Raw genomic sequence first — 20,342 nt, forward strand, 5'->3', positions numbered from 1 at the left:
CAATGACAAAGTCTATTAGTGGATCAGAGTGCTCACTTACCGAGAGGTGAAGTGCAACTGCAGTAAAAAGAAAAAAAAAAAACCACTGAAAGATTTTAACTCCAACCTTTTACCAGAGGCCAAATAAATGGAATTTGCTCCTGTTTTGTTGGGTCTCTATTCAGCATTGAATGTCTTTGTCATGTCACACTCTACAGTGGTGCTTAATATGAAGCTCATATCAAAGTAGACACTCAAAGAATTTATAGTTTATAATTTTTTTTTTTTTTAGTATTTCTCTTTTTACGTAGCCTACTAGGGGCAATATTTTTTAAGAGAAAAGTTCTAAAAACCCCAAAATGTTATTTTTCCCCCCACACAAATGTTTCTATCTGCAAAGTAAATGTTGATATCAAACCCATTACTGCTCTCTGAGATGCAGAAAGACGTTCTTGTTCGTAACACCTTCAAATTTTAGATGTTAGATAAAAACACACACTGAAAGCCAACAGAGTCCTGACTCATTCTATATCAGACTTCTGGCAATAAAATGATCCGTTTGTTTATACTGGTTGAAAATGTCCCATAGGTCAATTTCTGATCTGCTTGTAGAATGGAACTCTAGTGTACTGGGAAGAAGGGTTAAACCAGTAGCCAGCTTGGTATAGTATATGACTTTGTATGAATTTGTAGTGTAGTAGGGGTTAATTGCGGGGTAAAAGTGTTCAAAAATGTGAAAATGAGTGATATTTGATTGTATCATTTATACAGGATTCATAACAAGCGTCCAAAGTTTTCCGCACGAGAAGATTTTCAGGAATTTGTTTCTTCAATTCTTTTGCTCTCTCTTGCAACTCTGTGGATAAACCTCATTCCCTGCCACATGAACTCACCACTTTATTCTTTCATGACCACTTGTGAGGATAAGGATATAGACTGGCTGGTCTATAAAAAGAGAGCTTTCATTGCTCAACTGAGCTCTGGCTTCACCACCACATGAGGGTCCATTTGTTAATGTATTCATGTGTTCTCTCTTTCTTGTGTGTTAGAGCACAGAATCAGTTCATCTCTGAAGAGTTTCATACTTTCCCAAAATTGCAAATTTATATTTGGGGGCGAGTAAAATAAATGAATCATGAAGATATTTAGAACCATGAGGGTGTTTTTTTTTTTTTTTTTTTTTTTTTTTTTATCTTTGCAGTATTTTGTCCTCCTAACACAAAAGTGCATGTGGTTTTGCTCAATTTTAAATGCTGTGAGAGCAGACTCACTTGTCACATCTCCCGGGTATCTGGACATAAAGACCAGAGACAGAAAAAGAGAAGAGAGAGAGAGAGAGAAAAACAGAAAGAGATTTTCTCCTGTTATTTCTGGGAACAGTATGGCATGATGAATGGCTGAAGACTCTCCTTGAGTTTCTCAGTAATTGGAAGCGAGGGATGTTGTGCTCTGCATATTTGCCAGAAGCATAACAGACTTTATTAGGAACCATAAAACACCATTAAAATTCACAACCGAGGGAGCTCTGCCTACCCCTCCAGACTGATAAATTACTAACCTACTGTTCACTGAAAGTGGCCATTTTCTTTTTGCCTGTTTTTTTTTTCTATGCTTGCTAGATCCTGCTGCGTACAATCCTTATGTCCATCATGTAACTTCGTTTTGAAATGAAACACTCTCTGGTGCGGCTTATCATTAGTCCAGGCCACCAACTTAACAATAAGCTACGAGAAATAAGAGGCAAACATGTTTTCTAGCTCCTTGGGACACCGGAAGCATAGAAATCTACATGATGGATTTTCAAACAACAGAACAGCGATGCAATCTGACCCCGTCGACACACGTGGTACTGGGGATGCACTCACGTACACATACACATCCACATCCTTTATTTCCTGTCTAGCTCAAAGAATTCATCTCAAGTGTCACTGCATGTTGCCTCACGGGCAAAACGGAGAGTTGTTCGGCAAAACAATATACCCCATCCGATGTAGACAGACCCTTGAAAGCAAAGAACAGAAGGGACTCAGGAAAGCAGGATGCAGTTGGATAGTTTTTTTTTTACACTTGAAAATACCAGACAGTAGGACCGAGACGATCAAAGACGTCCCGTTTTCATTAACAGGAGAAAGAGGTCAAGGCGTCTACACGGAGAAGCGATGTCGCCTCTGCCTGCTTGACGATGATGTCCATTTGCTTGTGGTTTACTTTAGATACACTCGATGTCCAAAACACAAAACACTTCCTGTCTATAAGAAAGGATTATCTCTGGGGTGGAGAAAGAGTCTTCTTTTTTTTTTTGTTTGTGTGTGGGTTTTTTTTTTTTTGGGGGGGATAGTGGAGAATCCAACATCCCAAACAGGAATATGTTATACTCTTACACTCCGTGTCAGCAGCTTGTTCTGCATATTCAGAGACTTGAAGCAATGTGCTTCTTCTAGCCTTAGTACTACTCTCCAGTGAATCTGAGATATATGGGTTTTACAGTTGCATTTGCCAATGATCTAATCAAAAAATAAAAATAAAAAATGAGAAGAAGGATGCTAAATATCCTGTTGGAGGTGCTGGACGGTCTACGCCCGAAGATTCAGGCTCCTGTAGGGGTAGAGGGGGTGAAGGAGATAAGTGGTGGTGGTGGTGGGGTTCTTGTTTTAGCTCCGGGGTGTGAAGATGGATAAGATGTCCTGGTCTGATGAATGTCTTCTGGTCTGCGATGTTCACGTGAATGTCAATAGACCTGCATGCAGAGAAGAGAGAGAGAGCGTGAACGCGGCGGGAAAAAACATCGCATGCTATGATCAAAGGAGACAGAGAGAAACGGGCAGCATGCAGTGTTCTGCTTCAGGTCTTCTTTTTTTTTAGCCTCAATTCGCATTTGCATTTTCATTGATCTTCTTGCTTATTTTGTTTTCATGCGGTTCACAATAAAATTCCATCACGCCTCGTGCGTCATATTTTATAACAAGGAGGGGAGGAGAAAGCTCGGGCTCGATGGATGGATGGAACCTGGAACAGATTTTTATTAGTATTTTTTTTAGATCTATATTAAAAGATACAGCAGAGGATACAAATGTGATTTTTGCATGACTTATTTCATACGATTTTAATCTGCATCCTTGCGCACCAACTTCTGTTTGCTCTCACCCAATGAGCTGGCATGTGTCCAGCGTAATCCCTGCAGTTTCTCATTATCCAACTTCCCGCATCAGCTTGAATCTATAATTCAGCTACAGTCACTGGTATGAAACTAACAGTCTCCCTAACACGTTAAACCACTTAAATAAATAATTCAGCATGAGAATTTGTAAAATTCACTGACCAAATGAATCTTTAATAGGCTTAAATATAATTTCACAGATTGGAGCTGAATTTCACAAGTTCCAATCCTCCTTTCACAAATAAATATTTATGATTTCTCCACTTCCCCGTTTCTTCCTGCGTCTCTGTAATTGCCTATGATTCATGTGGTTTTCACTCTGTCGAATCGGTAGAGATCAGTCTGATGATGATGAGGCTGCAACAAACTGGAAATGAAGAAAGCACTGCCATGGGCTTCAACACAACTCGGTGCCGTATATAATTTTTTTTCTTCCATTTTAATAATGCATGAAATAGTCCACATATCTGACAGAAGAAATTTGTAAACGCATGTAGTTGGGGCTATAGACTAAGCCTGCCAGTTGATCTTGTATAACAACCATTTTATCACGTGAATCTACCATACAGGTGCATTCTGTGGGTATAAAATTAATGACTTGTTGCTTCTAGCCATAAAATGGGACCAGCGCTGGTCAGATATTATTTGAATAAAGGATCATTCTTATCTTGACCCTGACATAGTTGTAGATCAGCAGTAGCAGAGTAGATAATATTAAAACCTCATTACGCCGATTACCAGAAGCCAAAAAAATGGAATTTGTGCCTGTGTCCATGTTCAATACTGAATGTCTTTGTCATGTCACACTCCACTGTGGTGCTTAATATGAGGCTCACATGAAAGCAGACACTCAGGACTTTGTAGTTTTTCATAATATTTCTGTTTTTACCTAGAGGCAATATCTTCATAGAAAAATAACAAAAACGGTTAATTATTTTTCACTCACGTGTCTATCTTCAAAGTAAATGTTGATATCAAACCCATTTCCACTCACTGAAATGCCCCAAGTGCTTGTTCATAAGCATCTAAAATTTGACACCGTTATCTTCAGCCACTAAAATTCTGAGTAAGGTTATCCAACAGAGGGAAAAACACGTCTCACACTGAAACCCAACAGAGTCCTGCCTCGTTTTATATCGGAATAAAATAATTCATTTGTTTATACTGATTGAAAATATCTGATAAGTCGATTTACCATTCAGCCAGTGGAATGGGCTGGGGTGTACGTATCTCTTCAAGTTTTTTTATTTCCCCACAACCAGCTGAACATGAAAACATCTTGGATTTGTTTGTCCCGATCAGAAGGCAGCATGGTCGCTGTAAAATGAAAACCGAAAGCTGTCTGGAAAAACAAACCCTAGCCGCCATCCTTGTTAACCATCCCGAGAAAATCATTAGAAATCTTTATGCAAATAATAGCAATTACTGTCAAATAAGACGGAACCCACAAACAGCTGCACTTCGACAGTGATTGACAGGTACTAATTGCCTTAAAGCTGCATATAAACCCACGTCATGTCCTCGCGTCACCTCTATTTCTCCCCCCGAACCTCACGCACTGTTTCCCATCCGGCAAATTCCCAGAGGGAGCGGTGAGAAGCAAGCAGTGACAAACAACAGCTGGAGTGTAAATATATCTTATTAAATACAACCGTGTCTCATTCTGCTCCTCTGCGGCTGATTCTAAAGGGGATGCCAGTGTATCGGAGAGAGTGTGACTACTGAGACTGGGACGCTACTCAGAGAACAGCCAAGAGCTTTGAGGATGCCGGTCGCATCCTGAGCGGTCATCTCCTCCTTCATCTGCGGACTGCCATTGTAGCTGTGGCTCACGCGTGCCCTCTAATCCCGCTCTAGCGCTTCCGCTGAGCCTGTGACTCCTTCCTAAGACAGCTTAATCAGGCCTGCCTGAGCAATATTGGCTGGATAAATGATAAGAATTTAACTTTATTTCTGCTTTGCTTTGGGCTCTTGTGCTGTACTCCAGTGTGTGCTTACAGTGAGCTGGCAGAGAAGAGCGCTTTTATTGCCAGCGAAGTCTAAAATGAATAATGAATCTAAAATATAATAAAATATTTTTGCCTTTGAACCCTCCGGAGCTTTAGAAAAGACCTAAGGGATTCTGTTTACGACTGATCATTTTAATTATTATATGATGCTTGTAATAATAATTTATTTCTTATACTTCCATGTCTCATTCTGCTTAAATGTCTTTAACGTCTGCGAACATTATACATTCAACAGCTCCTCAGAATGTTCACTGAAACCTCCTCTGACTTGGAAACCAGACAGACAGGGACGGTCTGGCTCTGATGTTCCGTCTAATGGATACAGCTTTTATTCCTCCAGATGTACAGACAGTAAGATATGCAAATGCAAATGTGTATCTGAACAATGCTGCTTGCTTAGCAATTGCATGCACAAAGTATATTTAAACCCTTAAGTATTCCTGCTGAGACAAACCCACTGAAGCTTTAATGGTGATGGATTTAACTTTTCTTAAGAGTCTATTATAAAAAAAACTATTTACTTTTAACCCCTTTTACCAGTACACTAGCGTTCCATTCATCCAGTGCAATGAAAATCGACTTATGGGACATTTTCAATCAGTATAATCAAATTAATTCATTTATCTCTGTGGGTCAGGACTCTGTTGGTTTTCAGTGTGTTTTTCCCTCTGTTACACAGAATTTTAGTGGTTGAAGATAAACACCTTCAGATTTTACATGCTTTTTAGATGAGCAAGCACTTGGGGCATCTCAGAGAGCAGAAATGGGTTTGATATCAACATTTACTTTGAAGATAGAAACATTTGTATGATAAATAACTAACAGTTTTTGTTTTTTGGAACTTTTCTATGACTATATTGCCCCTAGGAGTCTAGGGAAAAAGAGAAATATTTATGAAAAACTACAAATTCTTGAAGCCCTGAGTGTCTACTTCCATATGAGCTTCATATTAAGCACCACTGTGGAGTGAGACATGACAAAGACATTCAATGCTGAACACAGATTCCATTTTTTGGCCTCGGGTAAAACGAGTCAATTGAGACATCCGATCCCTATTAAGCATGTAACAGACTGCCATTATATGAATCTGTTTAATGCTCCAAATACCTGTATTCAGATTTAAACCTGAACCAGAAACAGGTCAGCTTCTCCTTTCTTACTTTAAAAATAAAATGAAATATGAACTCTGCCTCTCTGTCACTGGAAAGACTGGGGAGAAAGAAACGGCAGTAGAAATGGCAGCACTGTCAGCATGGTCTGTGAATTCAGACTCTGACAGTTCTTCAAACTTACTCGACTTCATAATTGGACTCAACGATGAGGAAGAATGTGCACAGGAACCTGAATAGTGTTCCTCCTATTCGTATCTGCATTATTAAGTCATTAATTAACGAACACTGATCATTCCAGTTCATGTATTAGCTTTCATTTTTGGTGTAAAGGTACACCTAGATACCGGTTCAGTTCACTCACATGTTGTTGGACAATGAACAATCTTTAACAACAATTAGGAAGCGATAGTGGAAGCAACCAGAGATGTTTTCATTTTTAGTGCATGGTGTTTATTCACTGTAGGCTTGTTAAATCTACAGATAAATCTCTCACTGTAAGCTGTGGTCTAATTAATAATCATGATTTGATGTATCTTGATGTAAGCAATCACACATTTTACAGCCAGCCAGATGAAACATCTGTGTCATGAGCATAAGATCCAGTAAGAAACAAAGTCACCAAAGACGTCACAGACATTAGCTGGGGTCTATTCCAATTCACATTATTCACAAGATTTATTAGAATTCTTTAAGCCTCTGTAACCATTTATATGCTTGATTACCAAGTAGAAATGTTTAAAAAAATGTATAGAAGAAGAAATCTCTGACTGATGCCAGTGCAGATGTCCTCACCTCCGCTCAGCTGATATCCTTTAAGATGGCTCCTTGGGCAGTGGCTGAAATACAAGGGGAAAAAAGGGAAAGACTTAGTCAGGAGCATTAGTAATCATTACTACAGAAAATATTAGCTCTCTCAGGCAATACATTAAATTCTAATAACACTGAAAGACTCTAAGAGGCTTTGTGTAAGGTTTACATAAATATAGAACAATATTCGAATGTTACACCTCTTAAGAGGATTTCCGACATAAGCTCATATGTTTCCTATGTAAATAAGAGCGAACTTTTTATATTGCACAGAAACCTTTTTTTTTTTTAGTCAAAATTGACTTTGAATCCCTCCAGGATTTGAATAATTCAGTAGGTGTTTTTTTTCCCCCGCAATTGTTGCAGACAAAAATGCTTGATTTTTTTCTACATTTGCTGCAACTTGCTGAGTTTTGGTGTTTTATTATTTTTATTTTTTTTGCAGAGTACATTCTCATTTTTATTTATTTATCTTTTTTAATCTTCTCCCAGATAAGATGTATACAAATGTACTGACTTTCTATGATGGCTGTAGTAATGTAGTAATATATATATATATATATATATATATATATATATATATATATATAATTTTTTATAAAAAATTTTTTATTATATAATAAAAATTTTTTATATATATAAAAAAAAAAAAATATATATATATATATATATATATATATATATATAAATAAAATAAATAAATTTATTTATTTATTTTATTTATTTACCTCAGAATATCACAGAGTTTGTTTGATTTTGCCTTAATTTCTGTGATGCAAAAGTGTGAAATCCAGGAGATTATTGCTATGCAATTCATGGAAACAATAAGACCTACTATATGCACTGTTAACTAATTGTTGAATACACAAATAAATGAATCACAGATTTAACTGATAACAATGATATAAAACAGAACACAGCTATGACATAATTTAAACTCAAATATGTATGTTTTCTTCTTAATATTATTTATCTTACATCAATAAGAAAACTTATTTTAGTGACAGAATTGGTCATTTAAAGTTTAATAATATGACCTGCCTTTTTAAGGACCAGTTCTCCAGCTAAATACAGTTCTAGTTCACTGGACACCATTGCAAACATGACAAATATCGAATCTCTAAACCCCATATTAGTGAATCCCTAGTCATTTTTCTAGTCTACTTTTTTTTCCACCCAGGAGCAAATCAGATATGTGCAATGGTCTGGGAAAACCTGTCAGATGTTGCTGTGGCTAAATTCTCGCAAACATCCACAAAAATGAAAGAAATCAGGTTTTGCTCCAAATGAGGTTTTTTTCTGCCGTATATAACAAACTTTGACACCTCAATTTTAACAAAAGATAAATATATTTCGGCAAATCTTCTTGGAAAGATCACGTTGCGTAAGCAGCCGGTTTAACAAATGTGGCGGTAAAACCAGTCGGTCTGTCGAAATCTTTGCTAGTGAAACACACATGAACCTAATCAATTCAGGTTGTAATCAGATAACGGCTGTCAAAACGTCCGCCGAGCTCCGGAGCTGCAGTCGGAATGGAATCTTGTAATGTGATTTTCTTCCTTTTTTCTGTTGGAAGTCAGCAGATTGTTTAAAAAATGCTAGACGTTTACTTGTGGTTGAGATCCATGCAAAGGAGAAAGATATGTTAGTTCAGGAATATCTGTCGTTTTCAGAATGATATGGAGTCAGAAACGGTCAAATTTCACATACCGATTTTTCTGGTATATTCCCGTGAACTATTCCCTTGGCTTCGGCTCACCTTAGCTTTTAGCCTTAAGTTGCTAAAAATTTTCATTCTTATTTAAGCATCAAGTTTATGGATGCTCCCAACATCCCAAGACATTCCCTGGAGACTCTCACAGGCGACTTTAGTATCTCTGGCAAGTCAAGGCTATTTGGACTCATTGTACTTGCTTGTATGCCAATGACCCCCCTGAGCCACAGACTGGCATTAGATCCAAGCTGACTGGCTCCCTACGTTGTTATTAACAGCCGTGTTGGCAGTGCACGTGGGCTCGGTGGATGGTTAGCGTTCCAGCTGTCTGTCTACTCGAAGAGCATTGTGCTGTCGGCAAAACCATGCACACAGTCTGCCTGATCTATAGCTCCTCTCCTGAAACATGTCATCTAAATGCTAAGTACCATCGCTGCATTGTTAAATCAAAGCGGAAAAAAAGTAAGAGCTGGAGTAAGCAAAAAATAGGATAGTGTGTATAGGCGCCAAATTTCTGATTTGATTTGTGTTTCCCTTTCTCTTTCTGTCCTTCCCTGAGTGTCTTTTTTTTTCCAAGTAAGCCTTGCTGCAGGATTAAAGTAAAATAAGTAGAATAAAATAAAGCAGGCGCATCAAATGCTAGCTTCTCCTGCTGCTCATTTGCTTTGTAGAGTAAAGACTTTTATGGAGTGTCTGGGCCTCACACATGCTTGGCTATCGATCGAGCAACATGAACTCTGAAGGAAAAAGCTGAGGTAGCACTTAGGGGACTTGCAATGAACTGTTCGTGCTAATTAAAAGGCTAACAAGGTGAGTGGGCAAAACAGTGGGAGGACGGAGGAAAGAGTAGCAGACTGAGGGAGAGGAAGGCGCAGTGAGAAAGGCAGAGGCAATAAAGATGGGGAAGTCTGTAAGAGACAGAAGTCTAAAGCTCTATTCTGTCTGGGTTCGTTTACACTCAGAGGTAGGGTAATGCATGGTAATTAGCAGTAATTACCACTGTATCTCTAGGGTTTTGGTGATTTTCATAGACTGCAATTACCCAACATTTACCTTCGATAAAAGGAATTGTAGAAATGAACCCAGGTAATACACCCTATAGGGCCAAAAGTTTGTGGACACCTAACCATCACACTCATATGTAATTCATCTCCAAACTGAGGCCACAAAGTGGAAAGCACACAATTGTATAGAATGTTGTATTCTCTAGCAGTTTCCATCAGTGGAATAAAGCAGCCCAAAGACATTCCAATATGTTCTTGCCCCTGTGCACAAAGCGAGCTACATGAAGACATGGTTTTTCAAGTTTGGCATGGAAGAACTTGAGTGGCCTGAACTTAATCCCCTTTAAGGATTAACAGGAACGTCGACGGCACCCCAGACCTTCTCGCCAGACATCAGGTCCTGACATCAATAATGCTCTTGGGGCTGAATGAACAAATCCCCACAGCCAAGAAGAAGACTAAGCCTTTATTCACCACATATATAAAACAGCACAGAAAAATTATTTTCTTCACACATCTAAGCTTACTTGGAAGTTCAGAGTACAGGATCAACAGCAGGGTTAAGTGCCTTGCTCAAGGACCCAACAGTGACAACTTGGAAGTGCTGGGGCTTGAACCCCTGACCTTCAGTAACTTCAACTGCCTAAACCACTCATCTAAAAGGAGGCGGAGTCAGCCATGTTCCAAAATCTATTAGAAAGCCTTCCCAGAAGAGTGGAGGTTATTATTTATGGTATGCTGGACTAGTGTCCACTAAGTTTTGTACATGCAGTCGCTTCAGTCTTGCTCATTTTGTCTATTATTAATCTTTATCTTTTTTGTACTATATTTCTTATGTTCTGTAAAGCTGCTTTGAGACAATGTCCATTGTTAAAAGCGCTATACAAATAAAATTGAATTAAATTGAATTGAGCATATAGTGTATATCCCATCTGAACTGACATGTTGGTTAAGCAGAGGTTTGGTTTTAAACAAAAAAGTTTAATTCATTAATGGCAACAGAAAAGGACAGAGAAGTGATGGATCCAGCTGTGAAGTTGTTGAATTCCTAGTACAACTGTTCATGTTATGGTCATGTGACCTAATAATAATCATGAACAACTTGCCACACAACATAATAAATGTCAAAACAACCAGTTTGTATAAACACTTCACACCTTTTCAGGCAACATTTCATAACAGACATATACCTGAAATCGTATCCTGTCTGAACAGGACTTCCCAGAAAAGAGAGAAAAGACAAAGAAGCAGTTGCCGAGAAGAAAAGACAAATGAAACAGACAACTTTGCAAAGCAAGAATTAAGTTTGCATACAATCATATGAAACAGCCTTCCTCTCCCCTGGAGGAGCCTATGTAATAATATCGCAGGGCAGATGCCCCTGGGCACAAGTCTGAGGGAGGAGAATGAAGAATAGGTACGCCGCCTAGCTAGCGGCTCGGCCCAGATTGTTAATGTGTACTCTGCTAATTGAGCATATTAGCTTTCATTAGTGCAAATGAAGCGACGGCTCCAGGTGTTTTGGCTCTGTGGGGGGTGGAATGAGCTTGAATAAGAACCATGTCAACCGTGCCAGTGTTTACTGTTTACTCTCTGCAACAGCAAATATGGCTGCATCATGTCATGTCCGTGCTGATCAAAGACGTAACAATGCCATTGTTGCATTGACGTGTCGATGGCTCTTCCTGCCAGCTCAGCAATATCCATCCTCTAACTCCAAGTGTATTGGATCAAGATTGAATTGGCTTGAATCAGCAGTAGCATTGAATCTAATTAGCGCTTTTCATAACAAAGAGAGCAGGAAAACATTTTCCCAACCAGCAAGAGACAAACTTAGTAGAACACATTGTCAGCATCTGTTACATGCATCTGATGCTACTATGGAGGAAACATGGTGGCTGTCAGACTCCAACAAGGCGTGTGATGATAACAGGGTACAGACATGCTATAATATTCTATACCACGTTGCTGAAGAATGTTCAGAAGATGTTGCTATAGTGAATACACGGCGTTGAACAGAATGTCTAAATGTGAATCCTGATACTGACTGATGCCGGGTTAAGCTGAAGATCTGTCCACTTGTGCCAGTGCTGAGAAAAGCACATCACCATGACAACATGTTACGTACAAGAAAAAAAAAATAAAAAATTAGGTAACATTGCACTTTGAGGGCTGTGTTGGACACGCTGCACAAAAAAACCCAGCACATGTGCTAGTGTCCATCTCCAAGGTTACTGTAGGAGTCAAGTGTGAGTGGAGCTCGCTCTCCTTATGACTACTGAGTTAACCGTTTAAAGATTGATTTATCGCCTTTGATGGCTGCAAGCTGAGCTACGGAGCACAGCAGCGCTCTGATGCAGAACAGGTCTGAACGGTTAATGAAGTGCTTATTTATAGAGTAGAGCTCTGTAGTGAATGTCAAATACACAGTGATGCAGATCAGTTGTGAAAAGAGACCAGGGGAATTCAGAGAATGCGCACAGCTTTTAACAGAAGAATAATTCGTTCAATAGTACAAGTACAATGAAATACAGTTTGTAAATGACAGCAGCATAAAAATGAAAAGCCCTTAAATACACAAAACTAGCAAATATACAGTAGGTTTATACAGAGGAGGTGTATTCGGATGAAATTTGTGAAGGCCTAGTTAGACAAAATGACTACAGTTACCTTTAAATTTTATATTATAGTTACTGAGGATGATCAACAATGGCTCTATTAAAGTAAAAACCTGCTGCTGTGAATTTTTGGTACTGATGCACACATCTAATCTGAGACACGTTTGTTTTGAACTTGGTGTGGGAATAAGGGCATACATATGTCTCTGTCCATTTGACTAAACATTCAGAACAGACCAAAAAGGGGTGGCCATGAAACTGTCAGGGTTTCAGGTGGCTGTGGAACTGTCAGGATCTTGGGTCACTGTGGAACTGTCAGGATCTCAAGAATAAAGGCATATGTCTCTGTACATCTGACTTTAAACATTCTGTTTTATGTTCAAAGACTTGTCATGAGGTCACCAATCACACCAGAAAGGGTGACTGTGAAATCATCATGAAATCATCAGGATCTCAAGTGGACATGGAACTGTCAGGGTTTCTGGTTACCATAGTAATGTCAGGATCTTGGGTGGCCGTGGAACTGTCTGCATTTCTGGTGACCATGGTACCTCAGGATTTCGGGTGGCTGTGGAACTGTCTGGGTTTCTGATGGCCGTGGTAATGTCAGAATCTTGTGTGGCCGTGTAACTGTCAGGATTTCGGGTGGCTGTGGAACTGTCTGGGTTTCTGGTGGTTGTGATAATGTTCAGATTTTGGGTGGCTGTGGAACTATTGGGGTCTTGGGTGGCTATGGCAATGTCAGGATCCTGGGTGGCTGTTAAACTGCTGGGTTTCTGGTGGCCATGGTACTTCAGGATCTCGAGAGGCCATGGAACTGTTGGTGTTTCTGGTGACTGTGTTAATGTCAGGATCTCAGGTGGCCATGGAATCACTGGGGTTTCTAGTAGCTGTGGTGATGTCAGGATCTCGTGTGGCTATGGAACTGTCTGGGTTTCTGATTGCTGTGGTAATATCAGAATCACATGTGGCCCTGGAACTGTCTGGATTTCTGATTGCTGTGGTAATATCAGAATCACATGTGGCCCTGGAACTGTCTGGATTTCTGGTGGCCATGGTAATTCAGGATCTCGTGTGGTCTTGAAACTGTCAGTGTTGTTGGTGGCAAACCCCCCCCCCCCCACAATTTCACTTCTACTTCAAAAGCTTCTTTGTTGTTTTGTTGAAACCTTGTTTTGTTGAATCACTAACATTTCACTGAAATATTAAAAGTGAACTCAGATCTCAGGAGACTCAACATAGCCTTTGGACAACATTGATTTTGTGTTTCTGCAACCATTTCTATGTTGATCTGGATGTGCGTTTGGGTCGTCGTCCTGCTGAAAGACTAAATATTTAGATACTTAGCAGAAATCATGACGCTGTCAATCTTCCAAAGAGGCTCTGGTCTATCAGAGCCATAGCTTCATTGCTCTCCAGCATATTTAAAAGCAGGTTTCGGGGCTTTTCGCAGTTTTTTTCAGCTTGACTAGATAAAAATGGTTTTGGTCCTCGTCAGTACCAGTACTGACATGAGTAACCTGCTTTATCTACTCAAATCAATCAGGGATGTCACCGAAAATTTTATTTATAGCTCTGTTAAAGTTTTCATGATTTACAGAGTGGCCATTAGACGGCAAATGCATGTGTGTGTCCAGACATAGCCAATACTAGACTCTTTCTTTAATGTTAGCTTACTGGCTTTAAATGAAGTGCTTTTGATGTAGCTAGCAATATTATTACCCCGATTTGAGTAGAGCTGTAGTGGTAGAAGAGCGGGGTTTAGGTTCACTTCGGAAAAGTACTTCTTGTACAGCTGTACATAAAGTATGTTTTATTGTCTATACACTGGAATTGGTCCTCTCATGGTTAAAAGGCCAGTATGGGCTGATTGTCAAGACCAACAAACTTGGGTAAGAGCTGTTATTTTTACCCGCCTCAGCATCATCTTAGCTAGCTTTCCTGCAGGCTGCTTTGTTTAGCATGGCAACACAGGCTAGACTTACTTCACATGATACATGTTTAGGGCATGTTTGTACAGCATTTGGGCAGAAGACCTTATCCAGAGTGATGTCAGTTGTTTAACAGTTAGGGATTTAGGGGTCTAGGGGTCCGTTAGAGGGTAGCGCAAGGACCCAGAAGTGGCAGCTTGGTGGTACAGATCAACCTTCTGATCAGTAGTCCAACGTTTCTTAACCACTGAGATACCACACATGTAGTACAAATATAAGTACATGAGCATACTGGATATTATATCGGATGCAAGTATCCAATACAGATATAGAAGCATCCCTAAGAGTAAACAAAAATGCTCAGTCTGATGTCCAACTGTTATTCCAGACATTTTTATTATAACCCTGATTGTTCCTAATGACATTTTAACAGTTTGTGTCTTTTTATATAAACTACGTGATTGTTCAAGAATGATCTGTATCTTTTATGTTGAGAGTTATTTGCTTGTTGTCATGGCGATGCATGACAAAGGGATTTTTACATGTGCGCAACCTCTTATTTATACCCCAGGGAAACAAGACAGAGAGGAAAAACAACAAAGGCAACAATGTAGTTCCTGGAGACTGACAGCAAGTAAAAAAAAATTATATATATTTCATTCTTAGAATAGCCATTTGTCTTTATTCAATTTGACTATGTAGCACATACATTTTTAATTTAATACTATCCTTTTCTCATCATTTCAATGGAAGGTGTCGATATTTCCGGCAGGCACTGTGTATGTTTCTTTCTCAAACATTCTGCCGTAGCTTTTTGCCTATAGTTACAGAATTATTTCAGCAATTATTGATCTAGTTTCTTTCAGCAACAAAGCAGTTTTGCTCTCTAAAGTCGGTAAACACTGGAGGTTGATGTGAAGTATTCAAAATTACTGAAAGTGCTGAATTAATGTGCTGAATCCTCAATATGCGTGATTGCATTTTTATGCGTTTGTTGCTTTGTTCTTGCTCTTTATTCCGTTAAAGCTGATGCATGTGGACGTCCTCTAAAGTGGTTCCCGGGGTTTGTATTATGTACTTGTATCTGAGAGCACAAGGCATTTCAGTAACAAAACAGATGTCTACTTATGAAATAACTGGATCTTGAGATAATATTTTTTTAGACTAAAAGTTCAGCTCTGCTCAGTGATTAAGTTTAACCTTTCGCAGATTCATACATTCCTCCATCTCTACTGACTGCCGACCAAATGTCAGTTCTTTGCTAATTGACAAATCGTGTTTTCAATTGCAGGAAGAAAAAAAAAAACCCTCCAACCCTACAGTACTTCCTGCACGGCAAAGCAGACTGTCAGTGGCGTATTAAGCGATGCTCTGCAGTGTCACGCTGGCTCTGGAGACTGGAATGCCGCATATGCATTCGTCTCCCTCCTCCCTACCCACCCTCTCCTCCTTCATAAACTCCCTCCTAGAGAACGGGAGCGCGAGCGAAAAATCAAATCAGCCGACCTGGCGAGCCAGAAGTGTTTGGCTTCATAAATGCATTCGATAAAAGCGAGCAGAGAGCAAGGTTGGAAAGGGTACAGACTCTCCGAGGATTGGCAATTCCCCTGTGCCTCAGATATTTAGTGGCCTCTAACAGAGGCGGGTGGACGCGTGGGCAAACCAAGAGAGACGTGAGCGGAAAGCAACTGCAAGGCAGGGAGCAAGGGAGGGAATTTGGGAGGAGGAGGTAGAGTGTGTGTGTGTGTGTGTGTGTGTGTGTATGTGTGTGTGTGTGTGTGTGGGGCTCCTGTATGAGACGCTGTGTTCACTCTGACCCCATCAGATCAGCCTCAGTGTCTCAGTGAGCTACGGCTCTCCCAGATTAAAATGCCTGACTGTTGCATCTCCCAAATCACACTCTCTCTCTCTCTCTCTCTCTCTCTCTCTCCATTTCATCGCTTCCTCCATTCAACACTCTTCATTCTCATCAGTCTACAACTCCAGTCTACCGCTGCCTCTTCTATCCCCATCTTTTTTCATGCCTTCACTTTCTAGCTCCAGTCACATTCTGTCTCTTTCTGGTCCTGGTAATGAATATGTACTCACAAAAATGCAGCCAATAATGAGACAGACAGTAAAAACAGAAAGGCAGGAAATAGACAGGAATCCATTTCTTGTTGCTTTGATGGCAACACCCTGGATGTGAGATGAAAATACAAATTTACGGCTAATTTAAGTAAAGGTGCTAAGCATCGACTTTAATCCATATTCGGCAAGCTGTATAGGCACAAGCTGAGGACGCGGTTAGGACCGTCAGTAAGTAATCAACAGGTCTAAAGAAGGTTAGAGTCATCTTTCCACAAATACCGTTCTTGCAACACTTTAAAAACATGTACCATATGCTTCACAGTATTATAAGAATTCTTCACAACCTTCCCAGTTACACAAAACCTAACATTATACACTGTAAATTCGAACAAGTTATAAAATATCAAGTTAGTTTGTCAATTTCTGCTGACATACTCTTAAATGTTTCCTAATGTTATTTAACAATTTATAGTAAGATTACTATATAGGTTTTTACAATGGCAGGGTTCGCTGTTTGTAGCGGATGAATCGATCCGCAAGATTTGGCACAGGTTTTGTACCCCAAAACATCCTAAATAATATTGGTTTCATCTTCATTTTTAAGCTACTGAGATGTGCAACCGATTTCTACATTTTCGTTAAGTAAACTATACGTTTTTAATAAATAATATAAATGAGAAATAGTAATAAAAAAATGTAAAGTAAAAAAAAAAAAATGCACTCAACACAAGCCTGGTAATACACACAATAAACATTATAAATAGACATTAAGAACATCACAATAATAAAATGATGTCTAAACATGTCTGTGTAATGAAGCAGTACAAAACTGAATTACATTTACATTTCCAGAATAAAAAAAGTCAGCAATCACGAATAAATGAACGGTAAAGAAGTCAGGAGTCCACTGACTACAAATCTTACCGCAATGTTGTGGCCATGTTTATCCAAAAATGTTCTTAGAACTGTAATGTTTCAAAAACTAGCTAGAAATTGTTAGCCGGGTTTGCCTTTTAAGCCAAATTTGGACATTTTTAGTAAGGATGGACGGCTGCTTGGTTGTTTTTGCCAGCTGTGTGTCACTACATCACAAGTCCACATGCACAAGCACAAGAGAGCGAAAACAAACACCAAGCGTTGATTCTCGGGTTTGGGTTTCTACTTTCAGTGCCGGTAAAGCAGTCCATCACGAAGCTGAAAAACAAAATTGTTCCAAATAAGCAATATCATTAAGGTGGTGGTCTTGCTGGTGGAACAAGATCCATAGTTATCTTTAGAGCATCGCTGCTTCTCAGATAGAGAAATAACAGCCTAACTACACTCTTCCAAGGGTTCCTCGATGAATCTCTCTTCTTTTATGGCTCTCCAGGGTTTTTACACGTTCAACCTACAGAGAGACAAGCCAACGAATTTACGAACAACTTGCCTGTGAGTGGAGTGAAGATTTGATTCTGTATGTTGACTTGTATGTGTCAAAAGGCTTTAATATACATCACAGCCTTGTGGAATTGAAAGAAACTCATCAGTTATCTACCGATCTAACCTGGTATGAAGAGGTAAGTGGAAGCTCAGTGATTAAAGTGTTGAACTACTGATCGGAAGCATAGGCGCCGATCCCGTGGGTGCTCGAGTGCTGGAGAAATGGCCGAGCACCAACGGAAAAACGCCAGATATACGGCATTAATTTAGGCACTTAAATTAATGAATGGAATTAATGAAATGAATGAAATTCGGGAGCTTCTCAGATTGGCGGATCTCACTGGTCTAACGGTTTATTGTTACTTGTACTGTTGTGGTACATCAACTAGACAAGTTACTTACATACAAAATGAGTTTCAGCTCTTCTTCATGTCAGATTATGAGAGACTGAGAGCATGCAAATGCAGGTAAAGCGGTTTTAATGCAGAATAAGCAAACAAATCCAAAATGTCAGACAGCAGCCAAAGTCGAGACAGCACAGGTCAGGTGATCAGTGAACACTTACAATGGGAACTGGGCCGAATCAACACACTGGGCAAACAGACACAATATAAAGGTTTGGTGACTTAAGGACAGAGTGTTACTGAGCATATACTTTACCATGAACATTTCAAACTGTGACTGTCAGTGCATATTGAAGTTCCTTGCAGCAATATTTATAGGCCACGGTTCATGCTGGGGATTTTAGTTGGCTGAAATCCGCAAACCCGACACATGCATAATAAATATATAAAATAAAATAATAAAATAAATATATAAAATACTTGATATAAACAGTAGTGCTGGACCTAGTTAATAATTATTACTATAAAAATATCATAAGAGTGGCCACTCTTTAAAAACAGTAGTGGGCGTGGCTATCAAATCATTATAGTAATATCAATTAGACTTTGTATTTCGCTTAAATGGACAGGTTCGTAATTAAACCAAAAATCTCTCTACAATTAGTTGCGGTGCTGCCATTGTCCTCGACATCAAATAACAACAGCAGCAGCAGCAGCGGAGCCGGAAGGCAGATCTCTTGAAAAAACATTACCCTGGATAGAATACAAGGCAAGGTATTTTGTGAACTCTGCTTTAAAGCAAAAGACATATATGCCCTGCTCTCGTCTAGCACACATGAGCAAGAATCCTATAAGGCGTTTGTAAAAGATGGCCTTTCTAGCTGGTCAAAAGCACCTCAAATCTTCACCGAGCTACGATCATATGACTGTAGAAGTTTATAATCATTTTATAATCACACTCTCCGGTGTCAAACAAATGAGGATGAGGTTCCCTTTTGAGTCTGGTTCCTCTCAAGGTTTCTTCCTCATACCATCTAACGGCGTTTTTCCTTGCCACAGTCACCTCAGGCTTGCTCACTAGGGATGATTTTGTCTAACATTGATCTAGGACTTTTGTACTATGTTTCTTATGTTCTATAAAGCTACTTTGAGAGATTGCCCATTGTTAAAAGCGCTATACAAATAAAACTGAATTGAATTGAATGATAGGACGATATGACAATTGAGCATATCGCCCAACACTAGTTAAATGTTTTTAGTTATCATTTGCTCATGATGAGCTGAATGTAAAAATAAATAAATAAATAATAAAAGGTGTAAGTTATGTTATGTACGTTTTATACGAATTTCTTGTGTATAGCCTATGCTCCCTTGTAACTTACGATCCTTAGCAAGTTGAATTTTCTGGCAAAAAAAGAAATCGGTGCCTATAATTGGAAGGTTGAAATCCCTGGACCACCAAGCTGCCTCTGTTGGGCCCTTGAGCAAGGCCCTTAACCCGCAGTTGTATAAATGTAAGTCGCTCTCTTGATAATGGTGTCTGCCGAATGCCATAAATGTAAATCTGTACCTTGTTTTCGACTCTACCTTTTAAAGATTTATTACCAGCACATTGTCTTACACCTGCCAACTTTGCTGAGCTTGGACTCCTAGTCAATGAGCCGTCGTGTGTTTGTAGAGTGGGGTGACGTGTTTAAGCTGAGATTGATTGATAGATTTAGGAGTGGAAATGAATATACACTGGGGCGCATCTGGCTGCTTGGAACAGCATTTGCACCTGATACAACACCGGATGATGGTTAAAGGCAGCAGAAATCTATATTCTGGTTGTAATTTATTGTAAAACACAAGGAAAATCAACGTTGTTGTTGTGTATTGTTGTGGCCCAACAAAACGTAGCTACAGCTCCTATCTTGAGGTTTACGATCCAAAATGTTTTTTTATTCTCTGCATACCACAAAGAATTGGGAGGGTTTTATTTACTAGTTATTGACATGTATGTTTTATCCATTTTATAGTTACATTTAAAGTATACAAGTATTTAAATCATTAGTAAAAATTTGCCTTTTTTTCTCTCTTGAATTTGTCATGGTACAGAGACACCACAAAGGGCACAAATGGCAGAAAATGACCTCTGCTTGTTGTGTGTGTGTGTGTGTGTGTACTACACCTTAATAA

General features: G+C 39.3%; 1 protein-coding gene across 3 annotated transcripts in view; it reads right to left on the reverse strand.

Annotated features, from left to right (window-relative positions):
* Positions 1–1,296: 1,296 nt before the first annotated feature.
* The window catches only part of tafa5l (TAFA chemokine like family member 5, like), a 103,025-nt gene continuing 83,979 nt past the window's right edge, over positions 1,297–20,342 (reverse strand). For 2 of the 3 annotated variants that reach the window (XM_058388898.1, XM_058388896.1), the window contains exons 5-6: positions 7,050–7,093; positions 1,311–2,716 (exon numbers count right to left, since the gene is read on the reverse strand). In XM_058388898.1, the coding sequence (XP_058244881.1) occupies positions 7,070–7,093 (24 nt within the window). In that variant the 3' untranslated portion in view covers positions 1,311–2,716; positions 7,050–7,069. Of the gene's footprint in view, positions 2,717–7,049; positions 7,094–20,342 lie in introns of all 3 variants that reach the window. The other variant, XM_058388899.1, reaches the window with a different exon arrangement.

The sequence above is a fragment of the Hemibagrus wyckioides genome, linkage group LG05 (genome assembly GCF_019097595.1).
Source record: "Hemibagrus wyckioides isolate EC202008001 linkage group LG05, SWU_Hwy_1.0, whole genome shotgun sequence".
NCBI classification, from domain to species: Eukaryota; Metazoa; Chordata; class Actinopteri; order Siluriformes; family Bagridae; genus Hemibagrus; species Hemibagrus wyckioides.